We start from the raw sequence: 15,154 nt of genomic DNA on the forward strand, positions 1-15,154 counted from the left end.
TGCCTACACATTGGCTTTATTTATTTTAATTTTTTTTCATCCTAAGGAGTCACACATCCTGTTCACTATGCTGCAGTGACAGAGCAATAACATTCCTCCAGATTTTGAAGAGATTGTCGTGATTAATATGTCAAATGGATTGATGTAAACATTCACATTTAAAATTAGTGAGAATTTCGGACATCTATTTGTGGTACGTCTCCTAGGCAGTCAGATACCTTGTACCACTATAATAATTGTCTGCCTCTTCAAGCATCTGTTTCACTGCAACTTGAGATCAAATATTTTGGTGAAGGAATTCTGTCAGGATGCACACAGGACTATACATCATAGTAGAGAGGAGAAGGGAGTTACAGACCTGGCGTTTTTTTGTTTAGAAAATCTGAACAGGTTAATTAAAAAAAAAAAAAAACAGAAAAAGTTGAGGATGATCAAGCTGTCTGATGGTACATAGCTAACATAAGTATGTAGGGGTGCGTTCTGTTAAAACTTTGCCTTTAAAGTACAGGGATCTCTAAACTATTTTTACATCTAAGGCTAGTCTATACATATATTTCATTTTTCCTCAAAATTTAATAGATTAAGTCAAGTGATACTATCATGCCAGGTCATCTTCCATTCTCACCTACAGCAATATGATCTGAAATCAAGTGGCATGCAGTATTGTACCAAAATTATTGTCTCCCTAATTTTATTTTGACTTCCATATTCTGTATTTGAGCAGGGAGAATGATATATAGTCAGGAAGATAAAGTAGATTTAGGTTATCTCCTCTTATGCTAAGGTTGCCTACTGCCTCAATTGCTGGAATTTTTGTGGTTTGGGGTCTGAACTGTTTAAAATCACAATAGCTTAATACTTTTTCTGGATACTCTAGGTAAATATACTAACTACTGATTTTTATCAGTTGCTCTTTAGTTAATATAATAATTTTATAATATTATTGGACCAAAGTATCACAGAATGCCCGCAAAAATGTGAGCAGAATGCAATAGTTTGATAAACTTCAGTAAATGTAGGTCAGTATGAATTTGTAAAATGATGTAGTCCTATGCAGAATTATTAAAATTTGTATATTACTGAAATCATCACTTGAAGACCTTTCCAAAAGTGCCAGGAACAATATTATATGTGTATTTTTAACCTTTATACAGACAGCAGGAGCACTGTCAACCAAATTTGCATCTCATAGCAGGAACCAACGCCACTGCCTACTGCATAATGAAGTATCAGAATAACAATAAGTTACCTTGTCAGATGAATTTTTTTTAATTTTTGGACTATATAAAGCAAATAATTTTATCATTAACGATTCAGTAGCCACTTCACTGATTTGTTACACAAGATCATTTTTAATTTTGGGGTTTGAGCACATATGCTGATAATCTTATGCCTATTTTCAATTACACGAAATATTCCCTATGACAAGGAAAACAGGTTTTGTTTTAGCCAGTATATTCATGTTTTAATAAAAGAATACATTCTCAACTTGTGCTAATAAACACTGATATTCTTCTGATTTGTTTAATATTTTTCAGATCATGATAAGACACTACATTTGTTAAAACATCCACATATTTTCTCTACAAAGCTATTCCATAAAAACCTGTGTGAGAGAAAGTCTGATTGGACTAAGCTTACATGGGAAGTCAAGTTTGTAGGAAGATGCAGTAGATGCTGTTAATATACTGATATAAGGTTTAAGATAATGAAAAGATTATGTGCAAAAATAATTACCCGCTTTTTCAGTTGTAACAGTTTAATAAGCAGTACTATTCCTGCTATGAGCCATGCAACAGACAGATAATTTATAAAAATAGAACAAGATTATTCATTAGCCTGAAACATGTTTTGCATTTACGGAATTCTTTTTGCGCTCCCAAAATTGTTGAAGATTTAAAAACACAGGTCAAAAAATTTGCCTTTATTCAATTCTCCCAGTTCACACTGAACCAGGAAAGGTTCATCCCGAAGCAAATTTGGTCCAGAATTCACCAAGTATCATGCATCATAGCTAGTATTCATAATGTCGTATAGATGATTCCCATATATCCCAAGAAAAGATTGCTAAATGAACTCACAAAATCTATTAACAAAGTGAAGGCTGGCAGTAAGTGTACAAATTTCATCCAAAAATCATTTAATTTCAACCGATTTTCAATTGACTTTAGTGGCATTTGGATTTATTTTCTCTGGGAAGGCATACATGTAGAAGGTCACAAGCATGAAACTTCTCAATGAAAACAGTTCCATGTAAGCTATCTGGAGCTCTAACTCCATTTGGAAGACTAAGTTTCTGTCTTTAGCACCACTTACACTTCTACATGTCATTTTGTATGGCAACAGTGAAACTCCTGCACAGTGCATAACATGTTAGAATTAATCTGCTGATGTGTGAAATAGTATATTCATATCCAACTGCTTTTAGGTTCTCTGTTTTTGTTGCTCCCTTTCAAATTCTTGGAAGTATGGTAAAAGAGATGAAAGCTTCAGGTTCAAATAGCTTTAAAATAAATCTCTATCTATGCTAAAACATCTATGCTTTCCTGTCAAGCAATGTTTGAACTGCTACATAACCCTAATTTTGTGCTGCTTCTTAGGAGAGAATCAACTTGAGAGCTATTATCCCTGAGACAGAAATGTCTGCATGTTCTGTACAGCTGTACAGGGCAGTATAATGCCTGATAGAGATATTTTAGCACAACTGACAAATCTGTAGGCTGCAAAAATATGTTGAAAATTATTTGTAGCTACCTAAAAAATCTTAAGCTTTTACATGTATTATGGTGTAAATAATAGTGAGGGTGTGAGATAATCAGGAATGGTCATGATGATTTGGATGATAGCACTCTCTAAAAAGATCATGAATTGCATTGAACTTCAACAAGTACTGTAGACTTCATTTGATTTCAGCAAGTAAAGATTATTGATCATTCATTCAAAGCATTCTGGTAAATTCAGATTGATGACAATGAGAAACATTTTGCATCACATTGTTTGTGTAATACAAACCTATATTTTGGACATTATTTATGGGATTTTATCACCAGTTGTGTTCTAAATAAAAAAGCTTCCATATCCACTGTTTGGCAGAAGTACCTGAGTATATAAGAACATGAATAGACTGTAGTAGTATGTTGATAGTCATTTCATCAGTTATTGATAGTGGTACTAAAGCTGAATAGAGGGCTCTGTAATCAAAAAGGAATAGCATTAAATATGTAAACCACGGATCATACACTGATATTGAAGGTAAAGTGGCATAAAATAAAAGAACAAAGTTGATACTATATGCATTGTCGATTTATTCATTTGTTCATGACTGACGGATATAGAACAAAGAGTTTCCAAGTAAAAATGCTTATGTACCTACATGCAGTGACTCTGAAATCTGTACCTTAAGGACAAAGAAAGGTCACCAATCTCTCCAACTCCTAGTTCTTTGTCAAAAATGGACACAGTTAATGAGGTTTGTTTGGTACAGCACAAATTCTCAGACACAGATAGAGATCCTTTCAATGGAAACAAATTTGTTTGGCTTTACCAGGTTACTTAGCGATTAATAATAGCCTTGAGATGCAGGTCAGAAAGGTCATCGTCCCTGCTTGCCAACACAATCTAAAATGTGCAGCTCATCCAGCTCTGCAGGCTTTGAGGCCCCGCAATGCTATGCATAAAGTAAAACAGGCTATTTTCCAACTTCTTTTTTCATATTAATAAGCAATTTTCAAGAGAAGGGTGGCAAAATGGGGGCCATGCCACTCTAAGTAATTCATTTATTTTGCAATTTAATCTTATGTTGAAAAAAAATTACACTGCTGCAAAAGCATAGCATGGTGATTTTTAAACGTCAGTGTGCTTCATAAGTAACCTTGTATGAAATATTGTATTAGCAGCCTTTAACAGTAAACTGCAACAAAAAATATTTTCAGAGATTGAAGTATACCTATACATCTTCTTCAAACTGTATTTCCTTTTTTCCCTTTTAGAGTTGAAATAAAAAGTTTATCATTATTGAATATTTTCCTTATTTTAATTGGTAAAAACTTGAAAGATAGCATGAAACAAATAAAAATTGTACATATCAACTTGTATTTAAGAATGCGATTTCATATTTATAAAGCAATTGTTCTTTAATGTATTCTGATGAACTAATTTAATGATAATTAAAATATTAAGTCTGAGTCACAATCTTAAAAACACTTTTAGGAGCATTATGATTTTCCCCTGGGATTATTCATATCAGAAAACTTATCCATGTGCATATTTTGACACTGTGTGACCCATGTTCTCACAGTGTCTTATTTGGTACACATTGAAAAAACTGAGACTATTAATGCAGATCTCTCTAAATAATCTGGTTTGCAGGAATATTTGAATTATCCAGTTATGTGAATAATATTTTTTCTTTTATTTTTATTTTATCATATACTCACATGCTTAAAAAATAGAGACTAGAATTTACTCACTTAATTAACATTTAAGCAATCTAAATGCTTGACTGAATATGCTTGGTGTCTTTGGCACACAGGTTAATTTGAACTAGCCATTTCATAATAACAAAAATAACAAATGTTAATCAAACTAACCTTTTTTTAACTGGGTCAAAAAAATTCCATACACGTGCACAGTGCACAATATCTCAGAATTTTGTTTCTTATAGAACATTAATTCACTCTATTGTTTGCATAATTTATGGCAAGACTGAGCCTATGAAAAGAAAAAAGCCTTTGAGGAGGAAATCTATGCCCACGTCATGCTAAACTTTTCCTCAATATTCAGTTAAAATAGTAAGTTTTCTTCATTCTTTGAAACCTGGTATTAGGTATCGTTCCTTATTTGTTTTATGAGGAAAGAATTTTCCCCACAGACTCACCTATTTAGATAACACTCTGTGTTTGCAAACCTCTCTCACACGGTGGTTCATGAGGCAGGTACGTTCCTGTTTCTTGCGATGGCCTGGATGGTTCTTATCAAACCAGAGCAGGAATGACCTATGCAAGAAGTCTAATACCATGGAAACTCCGTTTAAGCACAATGTGTTCACAAAAGGTTTACATCCAGTTTTTCTCTAGGCCTACATTCTTAACCTTACAAAAGGCTCAAGGATCTAGGAGTGAATATCATCTCTTATCCCATATCTACTGTCCTCTCTCATTCCATAAGATCTCCTCTATCTGTAGATCAGGAGGGGCTGCAAGGCACTAGCTGAGACATAGTGAAAATCTTCTATTTTGAAACCATTTGAAAGAAAATCACTATGTTATGATATCTTCTGCTTAGTGATATTCAAACTAAAATGGCACTTAAAGACAAATAAAAGGACATATATGAATACTATTTTATCAGGCTGTAAAAATACATACGTTGACATATTCCTCAAAAGAATGAGCAATATGAACTCATATACTGATCATACTTTGGATCACTTTAATCCTATTTCTTCATAGTTTTATCTGTGTAGAATCCTGCTGCTATGGAATTGAATGAACTACAATTTTGCATTCCAGTGGTGTCAGTGTACTGCTAATACATAATAGCTGAACACTGTTTAGCTATGAAAGGGATAAAGTAAAATAGAACATCAGGATGTCTTTTATTTTTGTAATATAATAGCAGACTTACTTTATTACAGGAGTGAACTTGAAGTGTACACAAAAATGAAGGAAAATGAAGAGAAAATGAAAGGCCTAGAAAAGAAAGAAAAGGAAAAGAAATACCAGGCTCGAAAGATGCATTACCTCCTTAGCACTAAGCAGGTTGGTATACCTGTCCCTGACAGCTCATGCAAACCACTTGGGCCCCCAGCCTGACAGAGATAAACTAGCAGGCTGAATGGGACATGACTTGTTGAAAAGATATCACAAAGACACTACTTCGAGTTCAATTTAGTGCTTTTCTATAGGCAAGAGCAGGTACCATGACTATTCCGTGACAGTATCCTCATAGAGGCAGCATCAGCACTACTGGCAGAAAGAGTCCAAGTCAGCAGTTTGATCTGCCACTGTGATAACACAACATGAAGGGCATAACCTCGCTTTAAAAACTCATTTTGACTGGCTTATTGTTGTGTTGTTGCACTTGTCAAGAACTAACAAGTTATTAAGCTGAGAAGGGATTTCATTTTTCCCCTTTTTTAATTGATCTAATGCTTGGATTGGTGCTGTATTCTGCTTGTTTTTAGGATATGTTGTAAATGCGGGCTTTCAGCTAAAGCTTTTCCTAGAACTGCCTGAATCAGCTTATTTAGCATGATTGTTTTCATTGAGAAATGCCTCATAAATTTTAAATATTTACTCATTAATCGGTTTTGTATTGATAAAACTGGCATGTTTTTCCAAGCTTTCTTATGTAAGCTGCTTTACAGGCAGGTGAATATGGCAGTAGATATATCATATACTAAACTGATATGATTGTTAAACCTTGTGGGTTTGTCTTTTATTCAGTCACCTTTTGTGAACTATTTTTTTTAAACAAACCCAAATCCAAAGATTTTTTCCTCCATAAATTTTTGGTAACTTGTTCTTCATATGCATGTGGAATCGACATGAAATGTTAGTATGAAATAAATGCTTGCTTTTCCTGGGTTTTTAATCATAATGTGTGTCTAAGAACTGTTAATCCTAAAGAATGCAGAAAAATACCATTACACTTAGTGACAAAATATATAATTTTCCCCTCTTTTGGACATTTATGACCTATGGTATAAATAGAAGTAGTTTCATTAACTGGATATCAGTTACAAAAACTTGGTGTGTAAACCAAGTTTAAGTAATTTTATTGGAAAAAAATTTAGTATAATATTAGTAAAAAATAGGATAAAAAGTTTTCTCAGTGCCTTTTAGACAGGAGAGCTAGTTCATAAGTGAAATTAGATCCCTGTACTGGGTTTTTCCAGATGTAGATCCCGGATATTAAGAATAATCTTAACACTATTTTTATATTGTTTTAAACTGTAAAAAATTGGGAATTCTTGTTTTGAACAAATGCATAGACACTATGATTACCTGGAGTACAAAAATTGTCAGGATAGAGACATTGAGTGACCTGTGGTCTTAGAAGATTTTAGTAAACTCAGTTTACCTGAGTATCTGATGATACTGGCTTGGCAATATGTAACATATTTTTAGGGAATGGCAAGTAGTGCCTTATTTTAGCCATCCACTGGACAACTGCTTGTAGAAGGCAACAGTAACTATTGTGTTCTCATGAATTTAGAGTTCTAATTTTAAAGAATTAGAATTTAGCTCATATGTTTGGCAGAACAAAAATATGCTTAGTTTTGTTTGTTGAGATGGTTTGTGAATACTGGGACTGGGAACCCACGGGATTTTTCCTTCATTATGGAACTGTGCTGCAAGAACCATCTTTTGCAGGTAGTATTTCAAAACATAAGTGAATGTAAATCAAGACAAGATATATTTGAAGTTAACTACTTACTGCAATCAGTCTATATTCCACCTTTACACAGAGTTGTAGAATTTGATATCTTGCCAAGATATGAGACAAGTTATTTCAGTGCAGAATTTACTGGTTTGATTCTCTGTGTTTGACATTTTACTCTCTATATGCCTTGTCTTCTGATCTGACTGCAGCTGTGTCCTTGTTGTCTTCAAAGGATAATTAATTGGATTACTAAGCAAGGACTATTCATGTCTCAGTAGTAACAGGCAGCAAAAGTTATCACTTTTGAGTGAGTTAAGGAAAATATACAATATGAAAGTAGGGTGCATAGCAAATGAAAAGGAAGGTTGATGAGCTGGATGAGTCAGGTATCAAGTAAAACCCCGTAAGTTACAGAGATGACCTGCTAGGATTTGCTTCTCCTCCCCTTTCTGCCACGTAGAATGAGGTGCAGTGATGGAGCTGAGCCACCTCTTTAATCAAGGCTGCAGATGTTCAGTCAGGTTATATGGACAGCATTGAAAAATCTCTATTTGCAATAATTGTTTCGAATATATCCTATATATTTTTGTTTTAATACAGGCAAAAAGAGGGAGAAGGGTGTTTAATTATTGAAAGAAAAGATTTTAGGAGTTGTTGCTCCTCAATTTTTGTAAAGAAAGGCATGTCAAATTTCATTCTCCACTCCCGCAAACTGAAGCCCACAAATGCATCTCAGAAGTGTTTATATACATATATATATATATATTTATATTTATATAAAATTATATGCAAATGTATATGTACAAGGTGTGCCCATTTCTGATTATTCACATAGTTTTACATTTCAGAAAGTAAAACTAAAGAATGCAGTGTCTTGAATGTACAGAAGTGTCTACTATGTACATAATAGCATGACCTAGGAAGAAGTCAACATGTTTTGTCTTTTTCATTAATTAGCTGCTATTCAAGCATTTATTTCTTTCATAAACTGTTACTATTATAAAGAAAAACAAAGATGAGGCAATGGATCTCAAACTCTTAATTAGTATGCATTATTTGTTGTTATGGGTACCAGGTATATATACATAGTCTTATACAGACAGATGTGAGCTTGCTTTGATTCCTTTCCAAGCCAATCTGCAGCTATAACTTGGGGCTGAACCCACACTAATTAGCCCTGTTGAGAGCCACAGTCTATTAGCTCAAGAATTAATGCAGTTACACAGCTCCTGGTCAGCTAAAAATTTGAAATGAATAAATGTGTGCATGCTTGAAACTCAGGAACAAGAAGTTTGATCTGCATAAAAATATTATATAGACATACCTACAATTAGTTTTTTTTGCCTTCAGTTACACACCTTTCTGGGGGGAAGTTGTGTGTATTGGGTACCACTGCTGTGGATCTGACATTCAGGGAAATCACTGGATGATTAAAAGTGTGTGTTATTATACCCTACTATACAATGTCCCTATATCTTTTGCAGTTGATTGAGTGTATTTTGCCATGGAAACTTACACAAATATGACTATTTCCCATTGCTGCTTGTAGAAATGCATTGCATTTACACAAATATTATAATCTATGTAAGAACTGAGCAGTTCATTTGTATAAATGAATGTTAGTATTTTAGCATAGAAGTTTAAATTCATATTAAATAATATAATTATTGACTGTCTTTCTGTGAAAGTACAATGTTATGTATCCCACCAATGTCAACCAAATAATTTCTGGAGAAATAATTTCTGGAGAATGAGCTCTAAAACTTCAGAGTTATGAAATACTAAGCTTTTAATCAAATTGCTATATATGCTGAGATCTCTATATTTCAGGTTTTTAAATTTTTATATAACACAACTTTTTCCTTATCTGTTTTTTTATGTTAGGAGTCTGATAAATTTTGACATCATGGTGAACATGATAAAAACTACACTACTTATTTAACAAGTCTTTGCCTTTGTTAAGAGTATTTAGTATAATTTCTTATTAGTAATGCCTCCTTTTTTCACTGTTTGTATCTGTTTTATCCTTAACTGCATTCTGATGTCTTATTAAGACATGAAACTTGTAATAATTAAGTTTTTCTTATTAGTCCAGAATCATAATATGCTATTTCCACTCAGTAGTAATGATTGGTTTTTTCAAGTTGTCATTAATAAATTAACTACTTATTTAATGTGGTTTCCCATTATAAACATGTTTACCTATGCAGATTATCCTTCAATATCCCTGTAGTTCCCCTTTCTGTGTTAACAACATTCACTGTAATTGAATAGGTTCTTCTTCTCTTTGTCATATTTTCAAGGCTGACATTTATAGTAAGGACCATCCTCTGCACAGTGCTAACAAATGACCTTTAAAGTCAACAATAGTTAGGAGCTCTGAATACTTTGGTGACACTTTGTAGAAATGGGTACAAAGAGCCCACTTTTGTTGAAATACATGGTTGCATGATTCCTGAGGTCTTTGGTGTTTCCATCCTTTCAGAAATTTTGAAGTTGGTCTTTGTCTTACAATGATGATTACAATTGGTTATCTAACAGTCTAAATGCAAAGATCCAGTATTGAGGAAGAATGCAGACCTGTATTTGTTTAAGTATCTGCTGACAGGGCAAGCCACAATGCTGAGGTGATTCTGTGAGTGGGAGGGAGTGTCAGCTCTGCTAGAACTACTGTGGCCCCAGGTGGAGCACTTGCAGGTCCACAGTGTGATGGGGCCACAAGCCAATGGTAGCCGAAATACAGCAGAAGTGGTGGAGGGAGAAAAATGGTACAAGCCTCATAAAGTATCATTCAAACCGTATCATTAATTTGTCCGTGAAGGTGACGAAACCATACGCCAACCACAAGATGGACATGTCCACCATTTTAGGGGCACTTGCTGCACTGGGAAGTTTAGTGAGATCCATTAGGAAAAAAATAAAACAAACCCAAAAGCCAGGGAAAAGAGAAAAAGCCGAGATTATGAACTGGAGAGCACCTGGCTCCATCCCCAACCACTAGCTTCTGTGAAGGGCAATAAAAAAGGATTAACCAAGTTATGGCCCTGACCAAGGAGCCAGAGGCACAGCAGAGCAAAATGGGCGAGGGTTTAGGGGGAAAGAATGGTCCTGAAGCTGGTTGTTATAAACCTTATTAACACTGGGTTGCTGTTTTCTTGTGAGGGGTATGATCAATAAATAACCCAGCACTTTTTGGTCAGTACAGTAAGAAAGATTAATTAGAGACATTGCCCTGAGACTGTTAGTACTGTGTGGTGTGACCCTCTGATATTCTGGAGATTCCCCTGGAATATAAGTTAACAAGGTTAGGTTTCAGTTAGATCTAGTGAATTTTCTCCTGGACCATAACAGGGTCTGTCCTTGTGGTGGTAGTGTAAAAAGGTCCAAAAATGGCTTTTCGTGTGAGAATTTATGCCCTACCTGCATTAATATAATATAGAGTATTCCTACATGCAGATCATGTCTAATTTGGGATATAATATAATGCATATATGGTAAAATGTGCTTCGCTCTGTGGGGTGGGGTGGGGGGTGGGGGGTGGGGGGGAGAAAGGATGGAGAAAGGGTTAATTTTTAAGTTGAAACTCTGAGAACAGGTGAGTCTTCAGTCTCTGGTTTACAAGACCGGTATTTTTATATACTATTAGAGTGGGTTAGAAGTTGAGTTTTTTGTTCCCTGGGGCTCCAACAACTGGGAATAGATGAACAGGATGGTAAAGTAGATAAGTGAAGCCAGTTGACCAATGATGATGAATGGGTGTTCTACTAGCTGGCTGCCCACTCATGTAAGGATAAGGAGGTTGGATACTAGGATTGAGAATATGAGTTGGGATAGGGATCGGGAATTTGTTGTTTCGATTTGTGTAGGAAAGGGGTTAGAAATAAGATTAAGACTGAGGTGGCGAGAGCTAGGACTCCACCTAGTTTGTTGGGGATAGGATTGTAGGATGGTGTATGCAAATAGGAAATATGATTCGGGTTTAATATGAGGGGAAGTCACTAGTGGGTTTGCAAGTGCGAAGTTTTCTGGGTCATCTAAGAGGTTGTGTGAGAATATAGCAAGGGATATCAGGGAGTGTGACATTTCTATGAAGCCTAGGATGTCTTTTGAGGAGAAATAAGGGTGGAATGGGATTTTGTTGCAGTTTGATGAGATGCCTAAATGGTTGTTTGAGCAGGTTTCGTGCAGGAAGGTTAAGTGGATGAATGTGAGGCCTGTAATGATGAAGGGAAGGAGAAAATGAAGAGTGAAAAATTGGGTTAGGGTAGGGTTTTTGACTGAGAATCTGCCTCATGCCCATTCTACAGGGTTTGTATGACATTGGCAATGGCTGAGAGTAGATTGGTGATGACAGTTGCCCCTCAAAATGATATTTGGCCTCAGACATGAGAGTCAGTAGAAGGACTACTCCTGTATTTCAAGTTTCTTTGTATAGGTAAGAGCCATAATAAAATCCTCGTCCGATGTGCAGGTAGATGCAGATAAAGAAGAGAGATGCTCTGTTTGCATGTAGGTTTCAGATTAATCAGTCAAATTGGACATTTTGGCAGGTGTGGGCAACTGATGTAAAGGCCAGTGTAGCATCTGCTGTGTAGTGTATAGCTATTAGGAGGCTGGTGATGATCTGTGTTGTGATGCAGATGCCAAGGAGGGATCCAAAATTTCATCAGGCTGAGATGTTGGATGGAGTTGGTAGGTCAATCAAGGAGTTGTTGATTATTTTTGGGAGGGGATGATGCTTTTGGAAGTTGGCTGCTGTTAATTTTTAAGTCTTTGGGTGGATGAAGCAAGGATGATAAGGGTGAACAGAGCAAAGGATGCTACATATGTTTTGATTAGTCTGGTGTGGAGTGTGGTGGAGGTCTTGGCAGCTTTGAGTTGCAGGATAGCTAGTCCTTCAGGGCCTATTTTTTTATATCAAGATAGATCAATTAAGTGGGAGGCGATTTTTTGTCCATTAGTTAGAAGCTGGGTAGAGCTGAGACAGTATGTTAAAGGGTTGAAATATTCAAGGGCTGATGAGAAGTTTAGAAGGGGGGTTTGTTTGGGTGTAGTGGAATGTGTGTTATTTTTGAGAGTGCTAGTGCTAAAGTGATGCCAAGTATTGTAACGATGATGGTGGTGGTTTTTTGTGGATATGGTTACAGGTGGAGTTTTTGTGAGGAGGATGTAGGAGCTAATTAGTAGACTGGCTGTAATGCTTCCTAGGGTGAGATGGGTGATGGGGTTGGTGATTGCAGGGTTGTTTTTGTTGATTGAGATGATGGAGGTGGTTCAGGTAAAACCTGTTTGGGCTAGTAGAGATATACATAGGCTATAGGTTGCAGTGAATGACGTGGCCAGTAGTGTTAGGAGAAGTGCTCAGGTGTTTAGGTAGATGTGTTTATGCTTTCAATGATAAGGTCTTTTGAGTAGAATCCTGCTAAGAATGGGGTGCCTGTGAGGGCCAGATTACTGATGGTTAAACATCAGGTGGTCATGGGTAGTGTTTTTTGCAGACCTCCTATTTTTTGAATGCCTTGCTCTCCATTGAGGTTGTGGATAATGGATCCTGAGCAGAGGAATAATATTGCTTTGAAAAATGCATGGGTTGAGATGTGTAGAAATGCTAATTGAGGCAGGTTCAGCCCAATTGTAACTATCATTAAGCCTAGTTGGCTTGATGTGGAGAAAGCAATAATTTTTTTTTACGTAATTTTGGGTTAGGGTGCATGTAGCAGCAAATAAGGTGGATAGGGTACCTATGCAAAGGCATAGAGTGGGGCATAGTGAGGGAGGTGGGGTTGTTGTAGAGTATGGGATGAGTGTGGATGAGCAGGAAGATTCCGGCTACTACGACAGTGCTGGAGTGAAGTAGGGCAGAGAATGGGGTGGAGCCTTCTATGGCAGCTGGTAGTCATGTGTGGAGGCCAAATTGGGCGGATTTTCCTGTGGCAGCTAAGATTAGCCATGTGAGAGGAAGGAGTGAGGTTTGGTCTGGAGATGAGAGTTGTTGGATGTCTCATGAATTGATTGTGGAGGCTAATCAGTCTATGCATAGAATAAGTCCAATGTCCTCGATGCAATTGTATAGTACGGCTTGAAGTGTAGCGGTGTTGGCTTCTGCTAAGCCGTGTCGTCATCCGATTAGTAGGAATGACATAATTCCAACTCCTTCTCAGCTGATAAATAGGAATATGTTGTTGGCAATAGTCAGAGTCATTGCGGTGATTAGGAAGGTTAGAAGGAAAGAGAAGAGTTTTGTGATTTGGGGTTCTGATGCTGTATATCATGTTGTGAATTGTAGGATGGACCATGTTATAAATAAGAATATTAGTGAATATTGGTCCATTTTGAAGTTCAGGGGAATTTTGAAATTTGTGGTGAATTTTCATTCTCAGTAGAAGGTAATGTTTTCTATGCCTAGGTATATGAAGAGGGTTCTTGGGATTAGCCTAATTAGAAAGGAGGTTTTGACAGTTTTTATGATGGTAGAAGGGGAGTTTTGGTAATTTTTGATTGAGAGTGGGAGTAGCATTGGGGTAAGTACGGTTGTTAAGGTTAGGAGCATGGAGATGTTAAGGATTAATGGGAGGTCCATTGCTTTTACTTGGATTTGCACCAAGATGTGTGGCTCCTAAGACCAATGGATTGCTGTTACCCTTTAAAAGCAAAGGGGCTGAGGTTTTATACTCAGATGCAAGAGTTGGCAGTTCTTGTTGGTTGAACCCACCCTTGGCAGGCAAGAAGACTCTAACTTCTATTTTTAGTATCACAGTCTAATGTTTGGCTTTAAACTCTGCTTGCATGAGGGGATTCTTGAAATTAGTTCTGGTTTTAGGATTAGGAAGAGGGATGGTAGGATGTAGAGGGTTATTAGTAGATGTTCTCATGTGTTTGAATTTTGGACAGATGTGATGTAGGTTGGTGGTGTTCCTCGTTGGGTTATGAGAAGTATGGACAGGGTGTAGCGTGCAGTTAGTAGGGTTGCAAGACCGGTTAGGATGATAGTGATGGTGGATCAGTTGAAAAGAGTGACTATGATTGTTAGTTCTGCCACGAGGCTGGTAGTGGGAGGGAAGGCTATGTTTATGAGGTTAGCTAGCAATCATCAGGAGGCTATGAGGGGTAAAAGGGGTTGCAAACCTCATGTCAGGAAGAGGATGTGGCTGTGCGTTTGTTCATAGTTTGTGTTGGCCAAGCAAAATAGTATAGAGGAAGTTAATCTGTGTAGATTATTAAGATTGTTGCTCCTGAAAATGATCAGTGAGTTTGGGTTATGGCTGTGGCAATAACTAGGCCTATGTGGTTCACAGAAGAGTATGCAATGAGGGATTTTAGGTCAATTTGGCAGAGGCAGATTGAGCTGATTATTAGTGAACCTCATATGGTGGCTAGAGTAAGGAATGGGTAGTGTAGGTGATTAGAGACGGAGTCAGTTAGGATGAAGATTCATATGATGCCATATCCGCCTAGTTTCAGTAGGAGTGCTGCTGGTAATGTTGATCCTGCAAACTGGCGCTTCTATGTGACCTTTGGGGAGTCAGAGGTGTAAGCCACAGAGCGGGGCCTTTACAATGAAAGCTAGCTGGAGGGCTAAGCTGGGTATGACTCCTGTTCATGAGTTGGTTAATGAGGGGTATAAGAGTTTTATTCTTATCAGGTGTAGGGTGCCTGTTGGGGTGTGTAGGTATAGCATGGCAAATAATAGGGGTAGTGAGCTAATTAGGGTGTAAAATAGTAAGTAGATACTGGCAGTTAGGCACTCTGGTTGGTTGCCTCATCATGT

General features: G+C 36.7%; 1 protein-coding gene across 1 annotated transcript in view; it reads left to right on the forward strand.

Moving 5' to 3' along the window:
- SPATA17 (spermatogenesis associated 17) overlaps window positions 1–15,154 on the forward strand; it is a 104,840-nt gene that overhangs the window by 32,935 nt on the left and 56,751 nt on the right. Inside the window, exon 6 of the mRNA XM_071548050.1 lies at window positions 5,636–5,759. Coding sequence (XP_071404151.1) covers window positions 5,636–5,759 — 124 coding nt within the window. The remainder of the gene's footprint in view (window positions 1–5,635; window positions 5,760–15,154) is intronic.

The sequence above is a fragment of the Pithys albifrons genome, chromosome 2 (assembly GCF_047495875.1).
Source record: "Pithys albifrons albifrons isolate INPA30051 chromosome 2, PitAlb_v1, whole genome shotgun sequence".
Classification (NCBI taxonomy): Eukaryota; Metazoa; Chordata; class Aves; order Passeriformes; family Thamnophilidae; genus Pithys; species Pithys albifrons.